The 24,491-nt window shown below is 48.6% G+C and overlaps 1 protein-coding gene and 1 pseudogene across 2 annotated transcripts; one reads left to right on the top strand and one right to left on the bottom strand.

The window, feature by feature from the left end:
- On the bottom strand, positions 1–22,045 carry COX4I2 (cytochrome c oxidase subunit 4I2). The gene is made up of 5 exons (XM_081868163.1): positions 21,852–22,045; positions 14,188–14,284; positions 8,466–8,627; positions 6,767–6,898; positions 1–578 (listed from the first exon to the last, which is right to left on the bottom strand). Exons 2-5 carry the CDS (start codon positions 14,282–14,284, stop codon positions 442–444), a joined length of 528 nt encoding a protein of 175 aa, XP_081724289.1. The 5' UTR covers positions 21,852–22,045; the 3' UTR covers positions 1–441.
- Positions 16,140–16,619, top strand: LOC309345134 (elongin-C pseudogene; annotated as a pseudogene). Its single transcript has one exon. The product of its transcript is annotated as an elongin-C pseudogene (transcript).
- Positions 22,046–24,491: the final 2,446 nt, after the last annotated feature.

Genomic DNA, 24,491 nt, shown 5'->3' on the forward strand with positions numbered 1-24,491 from the left:
TGATGTACAACGTAGTGTTTTATTGCATGGAGGGAAAGAGCAAGGCTGCTTAAGAGGAGCCGCTGGAAAGGCCACGCAAAGAGGCTTGGGTCCAATCTAGTCTCAGCTGACCTGGTGACCTTGGCTGTGCTGGCAAGGGCCGCCGGGGGCTGTAGTCCAGAACAGCCAGAGGGCACCAGGTTGGCAGAGGCTGGGCCAGTCTCTCTGCAGTGGAACGGAGACGGCTGGTGAACATGCCCGACCTCCTGCAGCTCCAGGAAGGCAAAGGCACATTGGGTGGATTTGGGAAGGCTCTGGCCAAGCGGAGGTGATCCAAAGGGGGCTGGTAGGGGCATGGGCAGTGTGGGAGGCGTCGCCCCAGCTGCCACCCTCGGGGCGGTCAATTCTGCCTTGAACGTGCAGGATCCGCAGCTGCCTCTCCCCGACTTCCGCCTCCTCGCTCTACTTCTTCCACTCGTTCTTGTCGTAGTCCCACTTGGAGGAGAAGCCGTCCACAGGGTTGATGCGCATGTCCAGCATGCGCTTGATTTGCTTGGCCTTCCACTCGTCGGTCAAGGTGTGCGGCTTCGGGGGGAACACTGTCAAGGCAACAGGGGAAGGCCGAGTGAGGAGGGCAACAGAAAGATAATGAGCGGGTCACAGGGAAGGTTCTCCCGCACTGGTTAGGAGACCCTTGATGCATCCCAAACCCTGTTCCAGGGTGCTCAAGGGGTAGAAAGACAATAAATAGTTTGTTCACTTGGGGGGTGGACAGGGGGTGGCGGTGACTGGAAGCTGTGGCCCTCCAGATATGGCTGGACTCCAACTCCCATCAGACCCAGCCAGCATGGCCAACAGTGAAGGATGATGGGACATGTAGTCCAGGAACATCTGGAGGGTCTATAGCAGCCTTTCTCAACCTGTGGGTCCCCAGATTTTGCTGAACTACAACTCCCATCACCCCTAGCTAGCAAGGCCGGAGCTCAGGGATGATGGGAGTTGTAGTCCAACAACATCTGGGGACCCACAGGTTGAGAACTGCTGGTATAGGTTCCCACCCCTGGTGTATGGTTGTTACTCCATATGTAAGACCAAAAAGTGGACGGGGGCCCAAACACACACGCTGTCTTGGGAACGCAGAATAGAGCACAGCAAAGTTGCTAGTTGGGCTACAGCCTTGACCACATCCCTGCTCAGATGTCAGTCCCTGAGAGTTCAAGGGATAAGGATGTGTAGGATGGAAGCTTTAATTGGTAAGTATCCTGTAAGTATCTCTTAAACCTGCAGCTCGTGGGTGCCATCTTAGCCTGTTTTAAGACAAATCCTCTTAAGACCCAGCCACACCTTAACAAAAAGCAATGCCATTTCATCTGAGGTTTTTAAAGAAGACGGCCATCTGTCAGGGATTCTTGCAGGGGGTAGACTAGATGGCTCGTGGAGTCCCTTCCGACTCTACAATTCTGTTAGTATTTGTGCTTTGCAGGACAAGTGTTCAGGTTTAATCAACTGGCATATGGAGTAAAATGCATGTCTGCTAAGATTTCTTTCAACACAAACAGCCCTGCAGCTGGATCAGGTCAAAGGCCCACCTAGTGCAGCAACATCTTTTGCAAAGCAGCTCAGGAGATGCCTGTGAGAAGGACTTGAATATCACAGCCTTCTCCTCACTTCTGACTCCCATCAAGAGGCCTGCATCTTCCAGTAATGGAGGTGCATAGCCATCATGGTTAGTAGCTCTCTCCTCCATCAATTTGTCAAATCCTCTTTCAAAGCCATCCAACTTGGCGGCCGTCACTATCAGAGTTTTAACTGCTCTGCGTGAAGTCCTTTCTTTTATCTGTCCTGCATAGAATCAGAATCCTAGAAGAATAGAATAAGAACGAACCCTGGGATCATCTAGTCTGACCCCCTGCAATGCAGGAATATGCTGCTGTCGCATATGTGGATCGAACCTGCGACCTTGGCGCTATCAGCAGCACCTTCCAGCATGCAGCTCCATGGAATGTCCCCGAGTTCTAGTGTGCGCATTTCCGTGCGCTGCTCTGGTTCGCCAGAAGCGGCTTAGTCATGCTGGCCACGTGACCTGGAAGCTGCACACTGGCTCCCTCGGCCAGTAAAGCGAGATGAGCGCCGCAACCCCAGAGTCGGCCACGACTGGACCTAATGGTCAGGGGTCCCTTTATCTTTACCTTTACCTATCATGACCCCTTTCACTTGCCTTTTCTCTGAACTAAAAAGCAGGTTCCCTCTGGGAACCAGAGGAGGGAAGAGATGCTCTTGTGCCTACAAGAATCTGGTTGGCCACTGAGAACGGGATGCTGAACCAGGTGGGCCACTGGCCTGGTCTAATAGGCTCCTCTTGCGTTCCTACAGGGGAACTGCTCCTTCCATTGCCCTTCTCCAGCTCTGCAACATCCTTTTTGTTTTGCCTGCCCTGTGAGAATCTGTGGCAAGTGATTGGTCCCACTCTTAACTTTCTAGGTAAAGGGGACCCCTGACCATTAGGTCCAGTCGTGACCAACTCTGGGGTTGCGGTGCTCATCTCGCTTTATTGGCCAAGGGAGCCAGCGTACAGCTTCCGGGTCATGTGGCCAGCAGGACTAAGCCGCTTCTGGCGAACCAGAGCAGCGCATGGAAACGCCGTTTACCTTCCCGCCGGAGTGGTACCTATTTATCTACGTGCACTTGATGTGCTTTCGAACTGCTAGGTTGGCAGGAGCAGGGACCGAGCAACGGGAGCTCACCCCGTCGTGGGGATTCGAACCGCCGACCTTCTGATCAGCAAGCCCTAGGCTCTGTGGTTGAACCCACAGCGCCACCCGTGTCCCAACTTAACTTTCTAGGTGCACTTAAAAAAATAAAAATAAAATGCAATTCTGCATCCAAGCAAACTGAATTCTGCCAGGGGTGAAGTTTTCTTCTGCAACCTCCAGCACAGCATGCAGAGTGAGAAAGTGGGCGCGCTAATTTCCCCGCCCTTCGCCGCTGGGCTGTGCACACAAACTGAGCCCCACCATCCCTGCGGGTTTTCTACGCACCAGGCGAGCCCCGTGAAGGGGAACAGCCCAGAGCTGCTGTTGCTGCAAAGGGAGGCAACAGAACTGGCCTTTTCTCCTCCTTCCGAGCCCGCCACCCCCCGCCATTCCACACCCCTCACTTGGCAGATGGGCTGTTATTGCAAATCCAGGAAAACAGCTCCATGGGCATCAGACCAGTGCGAGGAAAACAGCGGCCCCTTTGTTCCTCCCCACCCTGATTTCCAGGAGCGCAGGGCTGACATGGCTGGCTGTGGGTTGTTTACTCCCCAATGGTCCAGGAACATCAGCTGTGGGCAGAGAGGCCTGGCCTGGGGAATGGCTGGGGTGCACAGCTAGGAGAAGCATGTGCTCCCTCTGCTGGAAAGCGTCATCCAGCAGCAGGAATGCTGCAGAAACCTAAAAGCTTTTTCAGGGCTGATTTAGGCAGGTCATTTCCCAGCTGTGGATGCAAGGCTTGAAGCAGACAGCTTCCAAGTTGTTTGCTTTTGTGCCTGTGATGGCCTGGGATTCGGACTCGGATGCTGAACCTGAGGGATCCCAGCCTGCACAGGATTCCCCGCCTCCAGAACCAGCTGAGCCGGGGCTGGGGCTTGAGCCTGAAGGGTCCTCACCTGTGCCGGATCCTCAGGAGCAGACACCAGCTGAATCCACTCTGGCTCCTGAGGTGATGGAGGACCCATTGCCTGCAGGTGCTCCACTCTCAGTCCCATGTCAAAGGAAGCTGAGGTTGCCTCTGGGTCCAGTAACCCTCCAGCCTCTCCTGAGCTGCAGAGGCTCAGGGCAGAGAGGCGGAGGGAACTAAGTTCCTGCAGGAGGAGTGCTCGCCTCCAGGCCAGGAGAGGCGAGTCATGAGAGGATCGGGGCTACCTTATGCCTCGGGGCAGATAAAAGCCGGCCAGCCCCAGTCCCAAGTTGCGGGAGCAACATTGTTGGTTGCTAGTTCCTGCCTGAACCCTGTCCTGCTCTCCTGCCTGAGCTCCTGACCCGCCCTGGCTCCCTGATTGCACGCCTGTTCCTGACTTCACCTGACTCCCTGCCCTGCACCCAGCTTCAGCTACTACGGACTGTCTCCACATTGCACCTTTGACCCCGGACCGGACTTGGACCTCACCTCTCGGGTAACCCATGGGACCAGCACAGTGCCTGACATGGGGGCAAAGCAATCTTCTAAATGCTCAGGCCTGTCGGAGTCAGTAGTGAAGCTGAACATTGGAAGAAGTTTCTGCAGGCATCTGATGGGCCACTGTGAGAAGAGGGTGCTCGACTAGATGGGCCAGTCGGCCTGATCCACAGACCCTCTTCTTATGTTCTTAAGAAATCACACCTCCCCACATCCTGGCTACATTTATGCATTCACTTCTAGAAACTCCATGCAAGGAGGAGAGCTCTGGTTGTCCCGTCTCTCAAAGGATTGTGTAGCGCTGGGAATGGTTCAGAAGAGGGCAGCTCGGATTATCCGTAGAAAGGAAGGCTTGAGGCTTTTTAATTTATGCGTCCACCCACTCTCTGACACACTTATATTTAAGTCGGTGGAGGCTGAATGTTCAATAGAGCAGAATGAAGCCGTGGAGTCTTGCCTTGGCCAGATGCACTGCTCCACTTCAAGCTGCAGAGGTTGGAACCCTGTTTTTGAACGCTCCGTTATAAATGTAAAATAATCGTAATCTGCCTGCACTTGGAGATCCAGCACATCAAGACGGGTTCCTCTGATACGCTGGTTTTCTACTGGTTTTCTTTCCCTGGTGTGCTGCATTTCTGCTTGGTTCAACACCCATGAGCGTTCAGATGTATTAGCCTCCGCTAGCAATCTGAAGCAGCCCAGTCTAATTGACCCACCTAATTCTGACCTCATTCTGCTTCATGTGTAGATTTGGCCTGAGTGGGGAAATGGCATTCAGAGAATCACGGGCAGCGTGAACCAGGAGCAAAGGCTGCCTGCCTCAAGACCTCTTTTCCCAAGCTATTATGTCTTAGCGCAGCCTATGTCTGCAGCCGGGCAGTGGGAGCAAGACCCAGATGAAACGAAGGAGGAAGCACTGACGCAGCCTGGAGAAATCATTCACCAAGAATGGTAGAAAGAAGAAAGGGAGGGGAAGGATTCAAGCAGCCAAATTGGCTGGATTTCCACCGATGCCTCACCTACCGAGACAGATAAATCCAGTCTGGTTCAGACACAAAGGAGGAAAGAGGTCCTGTACAAGGAATCTTTGCCTGGGATGGGAATCTGGGTAGGTGCTGCTCTGAGTGAGATGTCTACCTTGGGCTTCAATTTGGGAAGGGGCTGCATAGCTCAGTGGTAAAGATGATGTGTTAAATGCCAAAGGTCCCTGGTGCAATCCTTAGCATCTCCCATGGGGAAAGCCCTCTGGGGTGGAGAATTTCTGCCAGGCAGAGTAGCATCCAAAGATGGTAGAATTGGAAGGGACCCCCCAAGTATCATCTAGTCTAACCCTCCGCAATGCTGGATTCACAGGACTTATTGGCAGGCAGCCATCCAAACTCTTATTTAGAATCTCTTTAGTTCATGGCCACTGGGCCCATTACCTCCTGGCAAACAGAAGGGGATGAAATGGAGGCAGTGAGAGATTTTACTTTCTTGGGCTCCATGATCACTGCAGATGGTGACAGCAGTCACAAAATTAAAAGACGCCTAGGCGCTCCTTGGGAGAAAAGCAATGACAAACCTAGGCAGCATCTTAAAAAGCAGAGACATCACCTTGCCAACAAAGGTCCGTATAGTCAAAGCTATGGTTTTCCCAGTAGTGATGTATGGAAGTGAGAGCTGGACCATAAAGAAGCTGATCGCCGAAGAATGGATGCTTTTGAATTCTGGTGCTGGAGGAGACTCTTGAGAGTCCCATGGACTGCAAGAAGATCAGACCTCTCCATTCTGAAGGAAATCAGCCCTGAGTGCTCACTGGAAGGACAGATCGTGAAGCTGAGGCTCCAAGACTTTGGCCACCTCATGAGAAGAGAAGACTCCCTGGGAAAGACCCTGATGTTGGGAAAGATGGAGGGCGCAAGGAGAAGGGGACGACAGAGGACGAGATGGTTGGACAGTGTTATTGAAGCTACCAGCATGAGTCTGACCAAACTGCGGGAGGCAGTGGAAGACAGGAGTGCCTGGCGTGCTCTGGTCCAGGGGGTCACGAAGAGTCAGACACGACTAAACAACAACAACAAAGAGTCCAGCACCTTCCGAGTTAGGTTATTTTTACACAGGAACACAGCCAGCTAGCTTACACTGATTCCGCCATTGTTCCACCTAACTCAGTGCTGTCAACACTGGCTGGCAGCAGCTCTGCACCTTTTCAGGCAGGGACGTTCGCAGCGCTACCCAGAGATGTTTGGGATTGAACCTGGGACCTTTGGCCTGCAAGGCTGATGCTCAAACTATGGCCCTTCCCTGTGAGAGAGGCTTCCAGCACTCTTGAGTAGATGAGCCCATGATTTGGCTCAGCATATGGTGGCTTTGGAAATAAAAAAAACCCCTGAATTCAAAGTACTTCCCCCAGCACAGGTGAGGCTCTGTGCTTTCAGCAGTTGTGCGTAGGAGCAAAATTCCACAGGTGAAGCCACCATCTGGCCCAGCAATGCGGCTGTTGGAGGAGGCAGCACCGGTTGTATTTCTGCCTGCCTTGGAAGACTCACAGATGCCCAGGAAAGGGTGGGAGCTCTGTAAACACCACTGGGATTCTCATCCACACCACAGTCGCCCCCTCCTCCTCCTCCTCTTCCCACTTTCATACCATGGACCCGTTGCCACCAGACAATCAATCCCGTGAAGCCAATGAAGAAGAAAATTCCTCCAAGGACCGTCTTCCACTCGCTAGAGGGCCTGTTCATCTCTGCATAGCTCTGGTGAAACTTGAGCCGGTACACTGCAAGGCAAGCGCAGCAGGGTCAGGATCCACGCCACCCACCTCCCCTGCTCAGGCTCTCTGTGCCATCACTTGCCTGCCCCGCCGGGTGATTGGCAGGGGTGCCCCGGCTGTTCCCTGTCTCCCATGCAGGTGTGATGGGCAGCCAAAGATGGCAGCTCCAGGCAGGAGCGGAACAGAAAATTCAGAAGTGCGGAACAGAAAGTTCAGATGTTCCCCTTCGTGAACATCACAGCCGTGCCCCCTTCTAAGATGATGCAGCAATCCTGTCATTATACAATATGGTGGTACCTTGGGTTACAAACCCCTCAGGTTACAGAACACTTCGGGTTACAAACTCTGCTAACCTGGAAGTAGTACCTCGGGTTACAAACTTTGTCCCAGGATGAGAACAGAAATTGTGCACCGGTGGCGCCGCAGCAGCGGGAGGCCCCATTAGTGAAAGTGCGCCTCAGGTTAAGAACGGTTTCAGGTTAAGAACAGACCTCCAGAACGAATTAAGTTTGTAACCCGAGGTACCACTGAAATAAGAATTAAGAGATGCAGTGCAAGAATTGAATCAGATGTCTAAGTGATGCCTTCCAGCTAGATCTGCTGTTTTCTGCAAATGATTTGGAGTGCTCTGATATTTTGGAGCGCCTTAAGGTGTGTTTTCCCTGAAGTTACATTTATATATAACAGAACTTGTCCTCCATTTTCTGGAAAACGAAGTGCCTTGTCTTTTCAGTGTTCCTAAATGCTTAGCTTTGGAGCAGACAGAACAACAACTCCTTGGTGTCCTTCCTGCAAACCTTCTCTAGAGTAACCCCAGGAGCCCATCCTCAGTGGCCGACTCACCTCCTTTCCCTCTGATTGGCTCTGAGTAATATCTCAGGGTGAGAAAACTTATTCTCACTGGCTTCAAAGCTCTCCTTTCACACTGATGAAAATTCTTCAGCACTTTGGAGCACATGCTCTCCAAATTTTTGTTTGCAATTTTTGCTCACTCGCATATTTTTGTGAGCAATTGCTCCAGATAATATGCATTTTGTAGGTTCACTTTCATTAATATGCTCACTTTCCCCTTAAAGGATGCATTTTTATACACGTGGCATGGCTAGAGAACTATAGGGGGCACCCATCTGTCTCGAGAGACAATGGAGTGTGCCTCCGAGGGTGAAGTCAAACTGCTGCATAAGCAGCACTGGAGTGACCTCCCTGGGGTCTGGAGGTCCTGGGCTGCCCAGACCACAAGACCACCCCCTCTTGGCCTTGCTGAAGGGGTCCAAAGGAAAGCAGAGCAATACCGTTGGAGAACTGCATTGCAAAATTCAGGTAAGTGTGAATTTCCGAGGGTGGCCGTATCTCACTTTATGGCAGAAAGTGTGATTCAGCTTTAAATAGGAGTTAAAATTACTCCCACATCCCAAAAGGCTGGCAACTTAGGGTGCAGCCTCTATCTTGTCTGTCTAGTGTGTCTTGACCCTACAGAGGCTGCCCACAAAACATCATCTTGGTTCTGTGGGGATGCCCAGGTTCCTCCAGCCCAGCAGGTCATCCCTGGATGGGCCAGTCTGTTGCTACGTACGGGCCACTTTCTCCTCATTGCTCAGCTGCTTCCAGGATCCTTTCTCTTTCTCCTTGAGGGCCTTCTGCGAAGTGTCCAGCTCCTTGCAGAAGGGGATGTCCGGGAGTGGGTAGCTGCGCTTGTCATAATACATAGGCACCGAGAGATCTTCTTGGGCTGCGACTAGGGAGAAAGAGGAACAGCAGAGCGGAACCTCAGCATGGCTTGGACACATCCCTACACCAGCCATGAGGGTGGCCACTTATACATTCCCCCCCTCCAAGCTAAAAAGTTGTCATTTTTGCATTAAAATTGCATACACTAATTATAGGGATGCGGCTAGCGCTGTGGTCTAAACCGCTGAACCTCTTGGGCTTGCCAATCAGAAGGTCGGCGGCTCAAGTCCCCTCGACGGAGTGAGCTCCCGTTGATCCGTCCCAGCTCCTGCCAACCTAGCAGTTTGAAAGCACGCCAGTGCAAGTAGATAAATAGGTACCACTGTAGCGGGAAGGTAAATGGCATTTCTGTGCGCTCTGGTTTCCGTCACGGTGTTCCGTTGCGCCAGAAGCGGTTTAGTCCTGCTGGCCACATGACCTGGAAAGCTGTCTGTGGACAAACACCGGCTCCCTTGGCCTGAAAGCGAGATGAGCGCCACAACTCCATAGTCGCCTTTGACTGGACTTAACCATCCAGGGGTCCTTTACCTTTACCATTTTTTACACTAATTATATTGGCACCACTGAAGTTAAAAAAATACTAAAAATTTAAAATGTTTTTCATTTCATTTCACTTTTGATTTGTGCACTGCCTATCATTTAAATAGTACAATATGTCTCACCATAGAATCACAGAATTGTAGAGATGGATGGGGCCCAAGGATCATCTAGTCCAACCCCCTGCAATGCAGGAATCTTGGCTAATAGCAGGGGAGGCTGTGACCAGGTGACACATCAACCTGCCCAGTCAGCTGTCCAAGTGCTGCAAACTCTGGGTAGGCAACCCCTGTAAGACTGTAAGAGCCCTGCAGGTCCCCCTTCTCAGGGGTCTTTATCTTGAAACCGCAATTGTATTGGGCATTGCTTTCACATAGGGGAGAGCTTCAAACAACATACTTGCTTAGACAAGCCAAGCCAGATATTAGGAAGTTGAGGCAATTTTAATCTGTTTTAGTATTTTAACTTTTGTATGGTTGTAATTTTTTCTTGCATTATCTTTTTGCAAACTGCTTTGAGGGTTGTTGTTTTTATAAAACCAATTGATCAGCAGTGTATAAAGTTTCTGAAACAAAATAAACAAAGAACCCAATTGATTTATATTGTGTTTTTACAGCTCCATTTCTTATGTATTTTTTTTTTATTGTACTGCAATTTTAATTCTGTGGAACGCAAATTGCAATACAGCAGTGTGCAATATATATGTAAGAAATAAAAGAAGCAATAAAGATTACGACTGAAAAGCCTGCTGCATCTAGCCTGGCACATTATGATTGCTACAACGAGCAGAAAAATCAAGACCCTCAGCCACTTTCAAGTGGTTTGTGGGAGCCTCTGAAATAGAGGACCTGTACTCTTGACCAGTGGCGGAGGAACCCTCTCCGGCACCTGGAGTGGGGCAAACCACCCAGTGACGCACACATGACGTCTGTACAGACTGTGCATGTGTGGCATCCCGTATGGAGTGCATATGTGCAGTGACCGTATGGGCTGCCACGCATGCGCACTCCGTACAGAATGCCACACATGAGCACTCCGTATGAGCTGCCACTTGCACAGCGACTGTACGGGCTGTTGCACGAGCGTCATCCTCTACGACGTGCGCATGTGCGGCATCCTGTATGGACTGCACATGTGCGGCATCCCGTACAGAGTGCGCATGCGCGGGATTCCATACGGTCACTGTGCAAGAAGCAGCCCATACAGATGCTGTGCAAGCGGCGCCCATGCAGACTGCGTGCACCCTCGGCTGCTCTACAGCTGGGGGGAGGCAGGGGCCATCTAGTCAACCCCCCCCCAGAGTGGCACCCGGGGTGGACCGCCCCCCCACCCCCACCCCCCACTTCGTATGCCCCTGCTCTTGACACCCCTTCAAATTAGAGGCTTGTAAAGCAGGCGACATGGCCAAGCTAGGGACCACCAGCCCCTCTGCAGCTGACTGTCTGAGGATTGAACTGGGTTTTATGCAACTTTGAGCCACGTGGTGAGAGAGAGAGGGGGGTGTTTTGCCCTTTTCCCTTGTGCCAAACCATCCCTCCAGATGTTTTGCACCATCATCTCCGAGGAGCACATCCCACGGTCAAGGTAACCATTTTCTCTGATAAAATGAAACTCAGGGAGGCTTGTAGAAACCCAAGCAAACCGAATATTACCGTGAAATAAACGGCAGTAAAAACAGCATCGTAGACGTCATCAAAACACAATCCCTACGGCGACAGCAGGCTCAAAACAGGATTGCTTTTAAGCCTTGTATTCTTTTGAGCCTGGAGTTAAACTGCTCAGAGGGGATTCTACATTCCCTGTAGGAGAATTCTGTCCATATCACAGGCCATCTGATGGGTGACGCTTAGCCTGTCTGTGGTGGAGATCAATCTATAGGGGAATAGCTCTGTGCTCAACTGCTCCTGCTCCTCATAAGGCTTGGTTGCCAAAACCCTCTTGGTTGCTGTCCTCTGCACACCTTCCACCTTGTCAACCTCCTTCTTAGATTGTGATGCCCAGAACTGGACACAGTATTCCAGTATTCCAGACAGTGTGGTCTGACCAAGGTAGAATGGAGTAGGACTATTAAAAAGGCTGCTTCTTGGGAGAAAAGCAAGGACAAACCTAGACAGCATCTTAAAAAGCAGAGACATCACCTTGCCAACAAAGGTCTGTATAGTTAAAGCTGTGGTTTTCCCAGTAGTGCTGTATGGAAGTGAGAGCTGGACCATAAAGAAGGCTGATCACCAAAGAATGGATGCTTTTGAATTCTGGTGCTGGAGGAGACTCTTGAGAGTCCCATGGACTGCAAGAAGATCAAACCTCTCCATTCTGAAGGAAATCAGCCCTGAGTGCTCACTGGAAGGACAGATCGTGAAGCTGAGGCTCCAATACTTTGGCCACCTCATGAGAAGAGAAGACTCCCTGGAAAAGACCCTGGTGTTGGGAAAGATGGAGGGCACAAGGAGAAGGAGACGACAGAAGACGAGATGGTGGGACAGTGTTCTCGAAGCTACAAACATGAGACTGACCAAACTGCGGGAGGCAGTGGAAGACAGGAGGGCTTAGCGTGCTCTGGTCCATGGGGTCACAAAGAGTCGGACACGACTAAACAACTAAACAACAAAATGAGTTCCCTTGATCTGGACACTAGACTTCTGTAGATGCAGCCTAGAATACAGTATCACTCACTTTATTTGCTGTTGCATCACGCTGTAGACTCATGTTAATCTTTTGGTCTACTAAGATCTCTAGATCCTTTTTACCTGTACCGCTAAACCAGACGTCCCCCAGCCTCTATTTGTGCATCTGATTATTCCTGCAGAACCTTGCAATTCAAACTGCTGATAAGCCATTGTCGGATGACTAGTATTCTAGTGTCTTTTTAACTCAACAAACATACCGCCTCGGCTTTGAAATCAGCATTTACTACTGCTGAGTAAATAAATATAACGAGAGACAGAAACTACACGTTCAGCCTTCTGCAATATGTAATGATTTTTTTTCGGGGGGGGGGGGCTCAGCAGAGATCCTTTTTATGGAAACGGGGGTGTCAAAAGCACGTCCCTAATTTTGTTTGCAAAATGCTGGTGAGTTAGATGTGCTGCTTGTGGGGAGGGTTTTTTTTGGGGGGGGGTTGATGGTGGGGTTGCTGCTGCATTTTCAGTGTTTTATCTGTTGTCTTTGCAGCTCTTCCAAATATATTATTACCAGTGTAGTTTGCTTGCTTAATTATACTGTGTCAATGCAATGTTACTGTTTTCGCCATTACGGCGATTAGCTCTCAAGTGCAAGTTGTAAGGAGGGAAGATCTCTTGAGGCTGGCTCCCTCTTTTCCACCTCCTTTTTTGGGTTCAACAAGCTGCAAAGGTTTTGTAACTGGGTCACACTGGGACGCTTAATGTAGTCTTCATAGAACTGTAGAGTTGCAAGAGACCTCTAGGGGTCATCTAGTCCAACCCTGCTGCAATGCAGGGATCTCAGCTGAAGAATCCATGGAAGATGACCATCCAATCTCTGCCTAGAAACCTCCAACGAAAAGGCCCCTTGTCATGTTGCCACCCTCTGGACCTCTCATGGAGAAGGCACACTAAGAAGGGCCTCCAATGATGATCTGGGTAGGTTCATAATTTAGAATAATAGAATAATAGATAGTAATAATAATAATAATTTATTATTTATACCCCACCCATCTGGCTGGGTTTCCCCAGCCACTCTGGGCGGCTTCCAACAGAATATTAAAATACAATAACTTATTAAACATTAAAAGCTTCCCTAAACAGGACTTCCCTCCACAGGGCGGGTGCCACCACCGAGAAGGCCCTCTGCCTGGTTCCCTGTAACTTGGCTTCTCACAGCGAGGGAACCGCCAGAAGGCCCTTGGAGCTGGACCTCAGTGTCCGGGCAGAACGATGGGGCATAACGATGGTAAGATTTGGACAGGTCCCAGGGGATCCAGCCCCCTCATCCAACCCTGTGCTAAGGGATGATATGATAGCCATGTTCAAATATATAAAAGGATGTCACATAGAGGAGGGAGAAAGGTTGTTTTCTGCTGCTCCAGAGAAGTGGACATGGAGCAATGGTTCCAAACTACAAGAAAGAAGATTCCACCTAAACATTAGGAAGAACTTCCTGACAGTAAGAGCTGTTTGACAGTGGAATTTGCTGCCAAGGAGTGTGGTGGAGTCTCCTTCTTTGGAGGTCTTTAAGCAGAGGCTTGACAACCATATGTCAGGAGTGCTCTGATGGTGTTTCCTGCTTGGCAGGGGGTTGGACTCGATGGCCCTTGTGGTCTCTTCCAACTCTATGATTCTGTGCAACGCACGAATATGCAGCTGTCTCCAATGGGGATCGAAAGGGACGTCGTTTTGTGGTTTTCCTCAGCTGCCAAAATGTCCCGGGTCGGCCCTGGGTAGGATCCGCATTCCAGACAGAGCAATGGGAGCTCACTCCATCGCGGGGATTCGAACCGCCAACCTTCTGATCGGCAAGCCCAAGAGGCTCAGTGGTTTAGACCACAGCGCCACTCACATCCCTACTAACAACACCGAGGGCTGGGCAACACACTTAAGGTAAAGGGACCTCTGACCATACCTACCCCTGCTGGGTTGGCAGGAGCAGGGACTGAGCAATGGGAGCTCACCCCATCGTGGGGATTCAAACCGCCAACCTATTTGCACCACGACGTGCTTTCGAACTGATAGGTTGGCAGGAGCAGGGACCGAGCGACGGGAGCTCACCCCGTCACGGGGATTCGAACCGCCGACCTTCTGATCGGCAAGTCCTAGGCTCTGTGGTTTAACCCACAGCGCCACCCGCGTCCTTACCTGCACCTTAAAAAGTAGGCCACATCTTCCTCATACATCTAAAGCAACACAACGCCACTTTCAACAGTCCTGGCTTCCCCCAAGGAATCGTGGGAACTGAAGTTTGTTCTGGGTGCTGAGAGCTGTTAGAGAATTCAAGCCATGCCCCCCCCTTTAGAAGGGGACCACTCGCCCCAAAGGAGAACGGGAGCAAGAGATGATGGCAGAAGCATCACTTACCATGTCCGCCGTGCCCATGGGCTGCTCGGACACCAGCAGCAGCTAGGACCCTTCTTCCGGTCAGGATGCCCACCCGCAAGGACGGCAGCGACAGCATCTGCAAGGCCAAGGGATTTTATTACAGTAAAAAAACAGTATAAGTGTAAGAAACCGAAGAAAAGGGGGGAGGGGAGTCGAAATATGATGTGGAAGGATTCAAATTTATGTTTTGTGTTCATTGTACAATGAAAAGCATGAATAATTTTTAATAATAATAATAATAATAATAATAATAATAATAATAATAATACATTTTATTTATACCCCACCATCCCCAGCCAAGACTGGGCTGAGGACGGCTAACACCAGGTATAGAAACAATTGACTGAAATACAACTTAAAAACAAGATTAAAATGCAACATTAAAATGCAGCCTCATTTCAGTAGGAACTCAAATCAAAAACTTTTTTGGGGATGAAAACATCAAGTCTTCACCAAGGCCTTTTTTAAAAAAGGAATTTATTACTTATTGATTTATCATATTTTTATCCCACCCTTTTCTTGCTCAAGGTGGTGTACATAAGTCAGTGACCAGAGCAACAATCACAGAATCACATGATTTTAGGGTTGGAAGGGAACCCCAAGGGTCATCTAGTCCAACCCCCAGAAATGCATCCAGCTGAGATTCCTGCATTGCAGCGGGTTGGACTAGATGGCCCTCGGGTCCCTTTCGACTCTACCATTGTATAATTCTATGATTTTTTACATTCTTATCCCACCTTTCCCTCCAAGGAACTCAAGATGGTCACGTAGTGCTCCCTTTTCCATTTTATCTTCACAACAACCCTGTGAGGTAGTTTTTTTAAAAAAATAATATTTATTAAGAGTTTAAAGATTACAAAAAGAAAGAAAAAGAATTAAACAAATCAATATAATACAATACAAAAACAAAAACACTACGTAGAACATTGAATTAACAAAAGAAAACAAAAACAATTAAAAACACTTCCAATGTTTTCAATCTTAGCTTTCATTCACTTGTTTCATTGACTTCCTCACGCCTCCCTTTTTGTATTCCACTTTGCAATTCCTTTCCATCTTCCTCTGTTTTCTGTCCTGTAATTAATCTTAACATATTCTAACCTTGTTTTTCCCCCTTTAATACATTAACAGTCTATCTGTACCTAGTTCCTTATAACATTTCTGCCAAAGCCATATAACTTCATTCCACCATTTTTCTAAAGCTCATTAATTTTACAATATTTCTGTAAATAATCTTTAATTTTTTTCCAATCTTCTTCCACCGACTCTTCTCCCTGGTCTCGGATTCTGCCAGTCATTTCCGCCAATTCCATATAGTCCATCAGCTTCATCTGCCATTCTTCCCGGGTGGGTAAATCTTGTGTCTTCCAATACTTCGCGATGAGTATTCTTGCTGCTGTTGTTGCATACGACAACCCTGTGAGGTAGTTGAGGCTGAGAGACACACACATGCACACACACACCCCAGTGCACATTAAATCTATGTTCTGAAGAAATATCTGGAGGGTTTCGGGCAGGGGGGAGGGTTGTCCTGGCTGGAACCGTAAGGGACCTGAGAAGCTACTTGGCTGTTATGTACTGAGTTGAATAGGATCCAAAATGCAGCAGTCTGATTGGTCCTAGAACAATAGGATCCAAAATGCAGCAGTCTGGTCCTAGAACAATCAGATTCAGAATGCAGCAGTCTGATTGGTCCTAGAACAATGCAGCAGTCTGATTGGTCTGCAGGAGCCACCCAATCCAGCTTCAGGTGGAAGTGCATCCACAACCTGATTGGCCTACAGGAGAGTTCCGGAATTAGCCAATCACGTGCAGCCCATTGTGTAAATAATGTATATAAAGCAGATACTTTGGGGGAACATTCATTCCTCCTCACCACTATGAGCTGAATAAAGAGCATGAAATCCACTCTCAACTCTGAGTATATTTCATCGGCGAATATCTTTTGGGCGCTGGCAGGGCAGAGATATTATTGCAAAGGCTCCAGGGGCAAAGAACCAACTATCTGATAAGAAGAGATGGATGGAGAAGAGAAGACATATGGGGGCTGTGAAGGCCCTGATGCTATGTATGTGAAATTGATATCCTCGGATGGCCATGAGTTCATAGTTAAAAGAGAGCCTGCACTCACATCGGGAACAATAAAAGCTATGTTGAGTGGTCCAGGACAATTTGCCGAAAATGAAACAAATGAAGTGAATTTCAGAGAGATTCCTTTCCCACGTCCTTCCCAAAGTATGCATGTATTTCACCTACAAGGTTCGCTACACTAACAGCTCTACAGAGATCCCTGAATTTCCAATTGCACCTGAAATTGCACTGGAACCTCTGGTGGCCGAAAACCTCTTAGATTGTTAAAGTAAATTATAATAAAAATGTAGACCTTTTTTCCTCCCAATATTTAATGCATGTAGTTCAGGTAGTAACATTTTCATATGGCAATATTCTGTATGTTTGGTTAAGAAGTGTAATGGTCACTGCAGAGGCTATTGCTCACAGTGATTTTGCATAGGAATCATTCTTGTCCTGATTTTGTTTGGCTGCTTACATAAGTAATAGACTTCTTACCAACCGACAAATAAACATGCTAATTTAGTGGAGGGAAGAAAAGAGAAGAAGAAATATATGAAAAGGACTGGTAACCGTGTCGTCTGGATACGGTTCATACTCCAAAACATTTCAGAGCAAGGACAGGACAGCAAAGCCAAACCTCCATATTCAGGGGATCTCTCTTTTTTTAAAAAAAAAAAAAAAATTTATTACTTTTCCAACAATTTAAACACTACAAAAAAAAATCAATACAATACAATACAAAAACACTACATAACACTAACACATTAAACTAACAAAACAAAACAAAAACAATTTAAAACACTTCAAATAATTTCAGCATCTTATCTTTCATTCACTTATTTCTGCGACCTCCTCACACCTCCCTTTTTGTATTCCACTTCTATTAATTGTTTCAGCAATTCCTTTCCATCTTCCTCTGTTTTCAATCCTATAATTATCTTAACACATTCTAACCTTATTTTTTCCTTTAATACTCTATTAATCTATTTATACTTAATTCCTTATAACATTTCTACTAAAGCCATATAACTTCATTCCAACATTTTTCTAGCATTCATTAATTTTACAGTATTTCCGTAAATAATCTTTAAACTTTTTCCAGTCTTCTTCCACTGACTCTTCTCCCTGGTCTCGGATTCTGCCAGTCATTCCTGCCAGTTCCATATATTCAGGGGGTCTCTACCGCTGGTGACCAGATGCTGGGAATAAATAGCAAGAGAGAAGAAGCCTTTTGCTCCTCTTGTGAGCTTTCTGGCGGCGGCTGGGCTCGGAATGCAGGGCAAGGTGGACTTTCCGGGAATTGCACTTTTTACGCTCCAAAGTCCAGCACTTTGTGACACAGGACCCGGGGGCCCAGGGACATGTGTGGGAAATCGGCCAAGCGGAGCACTCGTGGGGGGTGCGCATCATGCCCTGGACAGAGGGACACCCTTCCAACACCCTCCAAGACCTGCCACATGGCAGAAGAAGCTGCTTTCCTAGTGGCCGAGTAGAAAGAGGGTTGTTGTGAATAGAAAAACATAAGAAAGAGGCTCTGTTAGATTAGCCCAATAGCCTATCTTGGCTAGAATCTTGTTCTCACAGGGACTAGCCAAGTGCTTGTTATGGGACACCTGCAAGCAGGATCCAGGCACAAGAACATTTCTCCCTTGTTGCAGTTTCTTTCTCTTTTTTGTATATAATTTGTTTGTTATATTTTCTGTTTCACAATTTAAAGTACTCATCTTTACATCCTTAATATATCAATGACTTCCCTTCCTTTCTTTCCTCGGTTCATTTTACATATCATAAGTCCCTGCATATTTTACAGAAACTATACCATTCAATATTCCGTTATTGCATCCATCCCCACTTCCTGGACCATTACCTTCCAAAGCAACGACTCTATTCCGAACTTAAAAATGGGAAGCGTAATGCTGGTGGTCAACAAAAGAGGTTGAAAGACTGTCTCAAGGCAAATCTTAATTAATGTAGTATAAACACCGACAACTGGGAAACACTGGCCTGCGAGCGCTCCAGTTGGAGAACAGCCTTGACCAAAGGTGTCCTGGGCTTTGAAGACGCTCAAACTCAGGACGCAAGGGAGAAACGTGCTAAGAAGAAGGTATGTTTGGTAAATCCACATTGTGATCAGCTCCCACCCGGAAACCAATGTCCCCACTGTGGAAGGACGTGTGGATCCAGAATTGGCCTCCACAGTCACTTACGGACTCATTGTTAAAACCGTGTCTTTGGAAGACAATCTTACTTGGCTACGAGTGATCGCCAAAGAAGAAGAAGATTGCATCCATCATAACTTATTTATCTTAATGCTGCCAGTTTTCATCTGTACACAGTTATTTCCCATATATTCAATAAATATTTTCCAATCTTCTCTAAGCGTACGGTATGTTCTTTTTGTTCTCTTATTCTATATGATAAGTCTGCAAGCTGCGCATATTCTGTCAGCTTAAGTTGCCACTCTTCTTTGGCTTGTACCTCGCTCGTTTTCCATTTTGGGGCTAACAAACCATGGGCTGCAGTAGTGATGATGATGATAATGATTATATTTATAATAATATTTATTATTTATTATTTATACACCACCCATATGAGTGGCATACATAATAACCTTTTTTGACGCCTGGGAATTTCAGTCTGAATTATCCCCAACAAAACAGACTCTGGGTTTTTTTGGAAAGCACTTTTACACATATTTTTTTTCAATTCATTATGGATCATTTCCCAATACTCTCTTACCCTTTTACAAGTCCACCCCATAGGAAAGAGCGTTCCTTCAACCTCTTTGCATCTCCAGCACTTACACAGAGGTACCTCAGGTTACGTACACTTCAGGTTACAGACTCCACTAACCCAGAAATATTACCTCGAGTTAAGAACTTTGCTTCAGGATGAGAACAGAAATCGTGCTCCAGCAGTGCGGCAGCAGCGAGGGGCCCCATTAGCTAAAGTGGAGCTTCAGGTTAAGAACGGACCTCCAGAACGAAATAAGTTCTTAACCCGAGGTACCACTGTATGTACCGTAGTTTCCAGCAACTGGTATTCAGAAGAATTGCTGTCTCCAGCTGTGGAGCAGAGCAGGGCTGGCTTGGCTAGGAGCCTTCGACAGCCTGCTCCATTAATTTTCTAATATTTACGAGCCTCATTCGATCAGGCGACCTTAACCTATCCAGGGCTATGTGCACACCAAGCCTTCAAAGCACATTTAAAGCACATTGCCACTCCATCATCATCATCATCACAATAAATTGTTATTAATATTTATTAAATTTCTTTGTCGCTTTTTTGCCACGGCAGCTCCAAGCGACTTACAATTTTTCATGCGTACATTAAAACCAGCCTTAAAAAATCTAAAAGGCAAAATCTTTTCTGTTTTTATGAACAACATTCAGGGCCGTCTTTAGCATATGCCCCGCTGGGGTGCAAAGATCTACCCAGCGCCCTGAAATTTAGTTAATTTCGCGTGCATGGCACCGTTGAGAATGACAAGCACCGCTGTTGTGAATGACAAGCACCTGCACATCTTTGGTTAATGAGCGCACAAAATCAAAAGTCCGTTAGTGAAACAGTAGGTATACATTTTGTTAATACCTACGTATTTTGTTTTTCTAGCTCGATCAAAATTATTTATTATTTCATAACAGGTAGATAGTTAAGAGCTTAGGAGGCTTCAGCAGCGGGCACCTGGCGCCCCCCAGAATTCAGCGCCCAGGTGCCCTGAACCCATTTCACCCCCGGGTAAAGATGGCCCTGACAACATTATAACATCCCAAGCCAATCCAAAGACAAAAAGGGTTCCTTTTGCCTGGTGCCTAAAGATATGTAATGATGGCAGCAGGTGAGCCTTTCTGGAGAGAGCATTCCACAAGCGGGGAGCCACCACTGAAAAGGCCCTGTTCTCGTGTCGCCCAACCTCTGGACCTCCTAAGAATCCTTGGAACTATACTTCACCCCTTAAAGGTGAAGGGACCCCTGACTGTTAGCTCCAGTCGTGGATGACTCTGGGGTTGCAGCGCTCATCTCACTTTATTGGCCGAGGAAGCCGGCGTACAGCTTCTGGGTCATGTGGCCAGCATGACTAAGCCGCTTCTGGTGAACTAAAGCAGCGCACGGAAATGCCGTTTACCTTCCCGCCAGAGCAGTACCTATTTATGTACTTGCACTTTGATGTGCTTTCGAACTGCTAGGTTGGCAGGAGCAGGGACCGAGCAATGGGAGCTCACCCCGTCGCGGGGATTCGAACCACCGACCTTCTGATCGGCAAGCCCTGGGCTCCGTGGTTTAACCCACAATGCACCCCTTACAGAGCTCCAATTCCCAGCCTCTTTTACAAACTAAAGTTCCCAGGATCCTTGGGGGAAAGTCACATGCTTTTGTGCAGCCCTGGATAGGTCAAGCATCCCTAATTCTGCAAGTCACATCACAGCCCTCTTTGCACCCAGCTTCTGTCGATGCCTGGAGGGTGACAGCTGCCTGAGATACAAGTCCTGTCTCCAAAATCAGACTGGCAGAGGGTGGGTGGAAAGGAGAGAGGGTGGCAGAATAAATGGTCCACCCAATGCAGTGGCGTAGCGTGGGGGGTGCAGGGGGGGCCGGCCGCACCGGGCGCAACATCTGGGGTTAGGGCAAATCCACGGCTTAGGGGGCGCAAATCCACGGGTTAGGGGGCGCAAATTACTTGCCTTGCCCCGGGTGCTGACAACCCACGCTACGCCACTGACCCAATGGCAGCTTCCTCGGTGCCAGAGGCCTAGAGATCTGGCTATTCTAAACACCTGAAGCCGCCTTTCTCTGGCCACACCTGCAGTAGCTCGGCCAGCAGGAGTGAAAGTGGCTTGGCACACACACCACGGCCCTCCGCATCCCAGCAGCCCCTGGTCCTGGCCGGCAGCCACCAGAGAAGGTGGCCGCTGAGGAGGACCCGTCCTGTCTGACCTCTAGACGCGGAGAAAGGCACCCGAGGCAGAGAGAGGGTTCAGGGTGGCCCTGGCACTGGGCAATAGATACCCCAAATCTCTTGCTGGGCACTGTGGAAGAGACTTTCTTCCGCCCTGGAGGATTCCAGACAGTTTTTAAAGCAGGGATAGGATCCATCTGTTTGACATTTCGGGGTTCCAAACGGAAATTTGTGGGGGACACAAGAAGGGTAGTTGTCCTGGCATTGTCGGAGGAGGAGAATAGAAGCCAAGCTTTGCCTTGTAACGCCAAATTCTTACAAAGTTACTTTGTTCCTGGAGAAATTCTGGCCTCCTCCATTCAAGGCCTGGAGGAGAGCAAAGAAAGTTTCCAAGGCGAAAGGAAACAAGAGACGCAGCGGGGAAAATGTGTCGCGGGAGCGCAGTGCCCAAACCTTGGGCCCGGCGGGCAGAAATTTGGGCCAGAGGAGGCATTGAGGGGGCAAATCTGCCTCCCCAGAGCCGGATGGCAACTGGACTTTCCCGTTATGTGCCGGGGAGCCGAGCAGGAAGGCAGTTCTCCCAGCCTGGTGGTTCAGAAGTACCAACGCCTACCTAGCCAGGCCATTGTGCCCCTGGTAGAGCTTGGAGGAGGGCGAGAGGGAGGGTACTCACCGTGGGACAAGCAAGGAGCTGGAGCGGACGAGGTGGGAAATGGAGGCAAGTGGTTTTCTCCAAGTGCAACTGCCGGGAGGCTGGCAAGCAGCCAAGGCACAAAACAGCTGCCAAAGACTCTTATTATAGAACAGACCCCGGAGCAGGCAGGCAGGCAGGCAGATGGAGGGATGTACCAGGCCACAGCCTGGCTGGCTGGCCGGCCCCTTCCCCTCTGCAGCTCCCTGGCTCCAGGAGAGGAGGAGGACAGACAGAGGGGCTCCTCATCTGCAGATACCCCCCCCCCAGTATAGAGAATTTGCAAGGACGGCCAGTTAGGAGGAGCAAGGAGAGAAGAAAGCAGGACTTGGACAGCGGCCAGAGGCCGGCCAGTCACCCCCCCCCCCGCCTCTTCCTGTACACAAACAGGGCTGCACACTCCAAGCTAAGAGTCCTTTGCAGCATTTGGAGAAGGAGGGGGAGAGCTGGAGAGAGGTTCCCCCCCCCCCCCCGGCTCCATTTCCAAGAGCTGCACTCCCCCTGCTGCTGCCTTGGGATGAGGCGTCATCACTGGTTTTTAACTGTGTCGTGAAATTTAAAAAATTAAGGTCTTCTATAAAAGAGAAATGTTCATAACTGCATATATAAACCACATGTCTGAAACCCCACAGGAAAACAGCCCTGAAACTATTTTGACTTCCAAACTGACCAAATGATTTCTCTGCAAGGTCGAAGGAAAATGGAAAAGCCTCCCCACTGTCTTTTCCTTCACAAATCCTGTCTTGAGGGTATGTCTGTGTATGAATAGGGTGAGCCTGTGACCTGGCTCAGGAACTAAGTATTTGTCATTACAAAAGACTGGCCAGGCAACCCAGGGTATTCAATCAAGTGAGCATTAACATGTAACCTGTCAGACAGGAGATAAACAACGCACTCAGATTTCTGCTGTAGACCGCCTTTTCTGTGATGTAGGTATGATATTTGTGGAGGGTGGTCTTGGGTTACACCCCTTCTGTATGTATGTAGGATGTATGGAGCTCCAGGGCAGGGAATTTAAAATGTCTAAATAAGGGCAGGCACACCTTTGTTCTGGGTCCTCCTTTCCTGCGTGTGAGGGGAGCACCCTGTGGCAACAGATCAATAAAGATCAGGCTTACTAGCTGCTTTGCTTCTCAATATTCTCTGGTTGGCCTCTGTTATTTTCTCCTACCAATGGAGAACCTGCAAAGGATTCTATAAGGGCTCTTGTGTCCCCCATAAGTGAATAAGGGCAGATTTTTTTTTATTACAATCAAATCAATAATTGTTCCAAGGGTCTTTATTTATTTGAGACTATCAGAAGATGCAGGCTGCTGGATCATGCCTGCTTTCATTTGTCATTATGCTTTGTGTTTTTGTGTTGTAAGCTGCCCTGTGATCCTCGGATGAAGGGCAGTATAAAAATTCAATAAAATAAATAGATAAATGAACAAGTGACCCCACTGGGTTTTAGTATTGCAGGAGAGGGAGTATCAACAAGAACAACAACCCAGCAGTGATGGAGCCAGATGAGGAATTCCCAAAGGTGTGGGGACCACCACCAAGAAAGCCTTGTTCCCAGTACCTGGTAGGTTTGATTCCGGGCAAGTCCAGGTAGAGCTGGAAAAGAAGAACTCTTTTCATCAGGCTAGTCAGCCTTTCTCAACCTTGCGCCCCCAGACACTGTTGAACTACAAATCCCATCATCCCTGACTACTGGTCCTGCTAGCTAGGGGTGATGGGAGTTGGTAGTCTAACAAGATCTGTTGACCAAAGATTGAGAACGGCTGGACTGGAAGATAAACAGAAGATAAACAGAAGAAGGGATTCAAGAAATGGGAAGGGGGAAATGTTCAAGTCAAGCATTTAGCCCATTGGGACTGGTAGGATGGAAAGCAAGGAGGTCAACAGCAGGTGGCGCCAGAGGCAATGACAGGCTGGTCCTTCTCCCTGCTGAGTCTTACAAGGGCCACACAGAGATGGAGGAGGAGGAATATGACAGGCAGTGCCACCCCTGGGACTGGCGGTTGTTAAGTGAGAAGGCAGGCTGGCAATCGCTGCCGAAGGACAGATTTGAGCCTGGTGGGTCACTGCCCCATTTGCCCAAAGAGAGCAAATGTAGTTTGCCCCTCACGATTCCTAGCAGCCCTTAACAAACCCCAGTGCCCACAATTCTTTGAATTCTGCATCCTATGTGCTTTAAAGGTACAGGAGCTTCCAGATGGCCTGTTTACTGAGCATTCATCTGGATTTGTTTTTCAGGGGGATTACACAGGATTGGCGATTTAATATGCCTTCGCTTGGATTTTTTTTTGCAGGGAGATGACGTAGCAGTGGTCTAATGACTGTCCGCTTGGAATTGTTTGTGGGGAGGCTAGACAGCGGTGCATCAAAACCAGCGTTGTCACACATTTTCCGGCTAATTTCCCTGTCACCTGTTGCAAAAACAGAATCATAGAATCATAGAATCATAGAATCATAGAGTTGGAAGAGACCACAAGGGCCATCGAGTCCAACCCCCTGCCAAGCAGGAAACACCATCAGAGCACTCCTGACATATGGTTGTCAAGCCTCTGCTTAAAGACCTCCAAAGAAGGAGACTCCACCACACTCCTTGGCAGCAAATTCCACTGTTGAACAGCT

The sequence above is a fragment of the Podarcis erhardii genome, assembly GCF_964252035.2.
Source record: "Podarcis erhardii genome assembly, chromosome: 6".
NCBI lineage: Eukaryota > Metazoa > Chordata > Lepidosauria > Squamata > Lacertidae > Podarcis > Podarcis erhardii.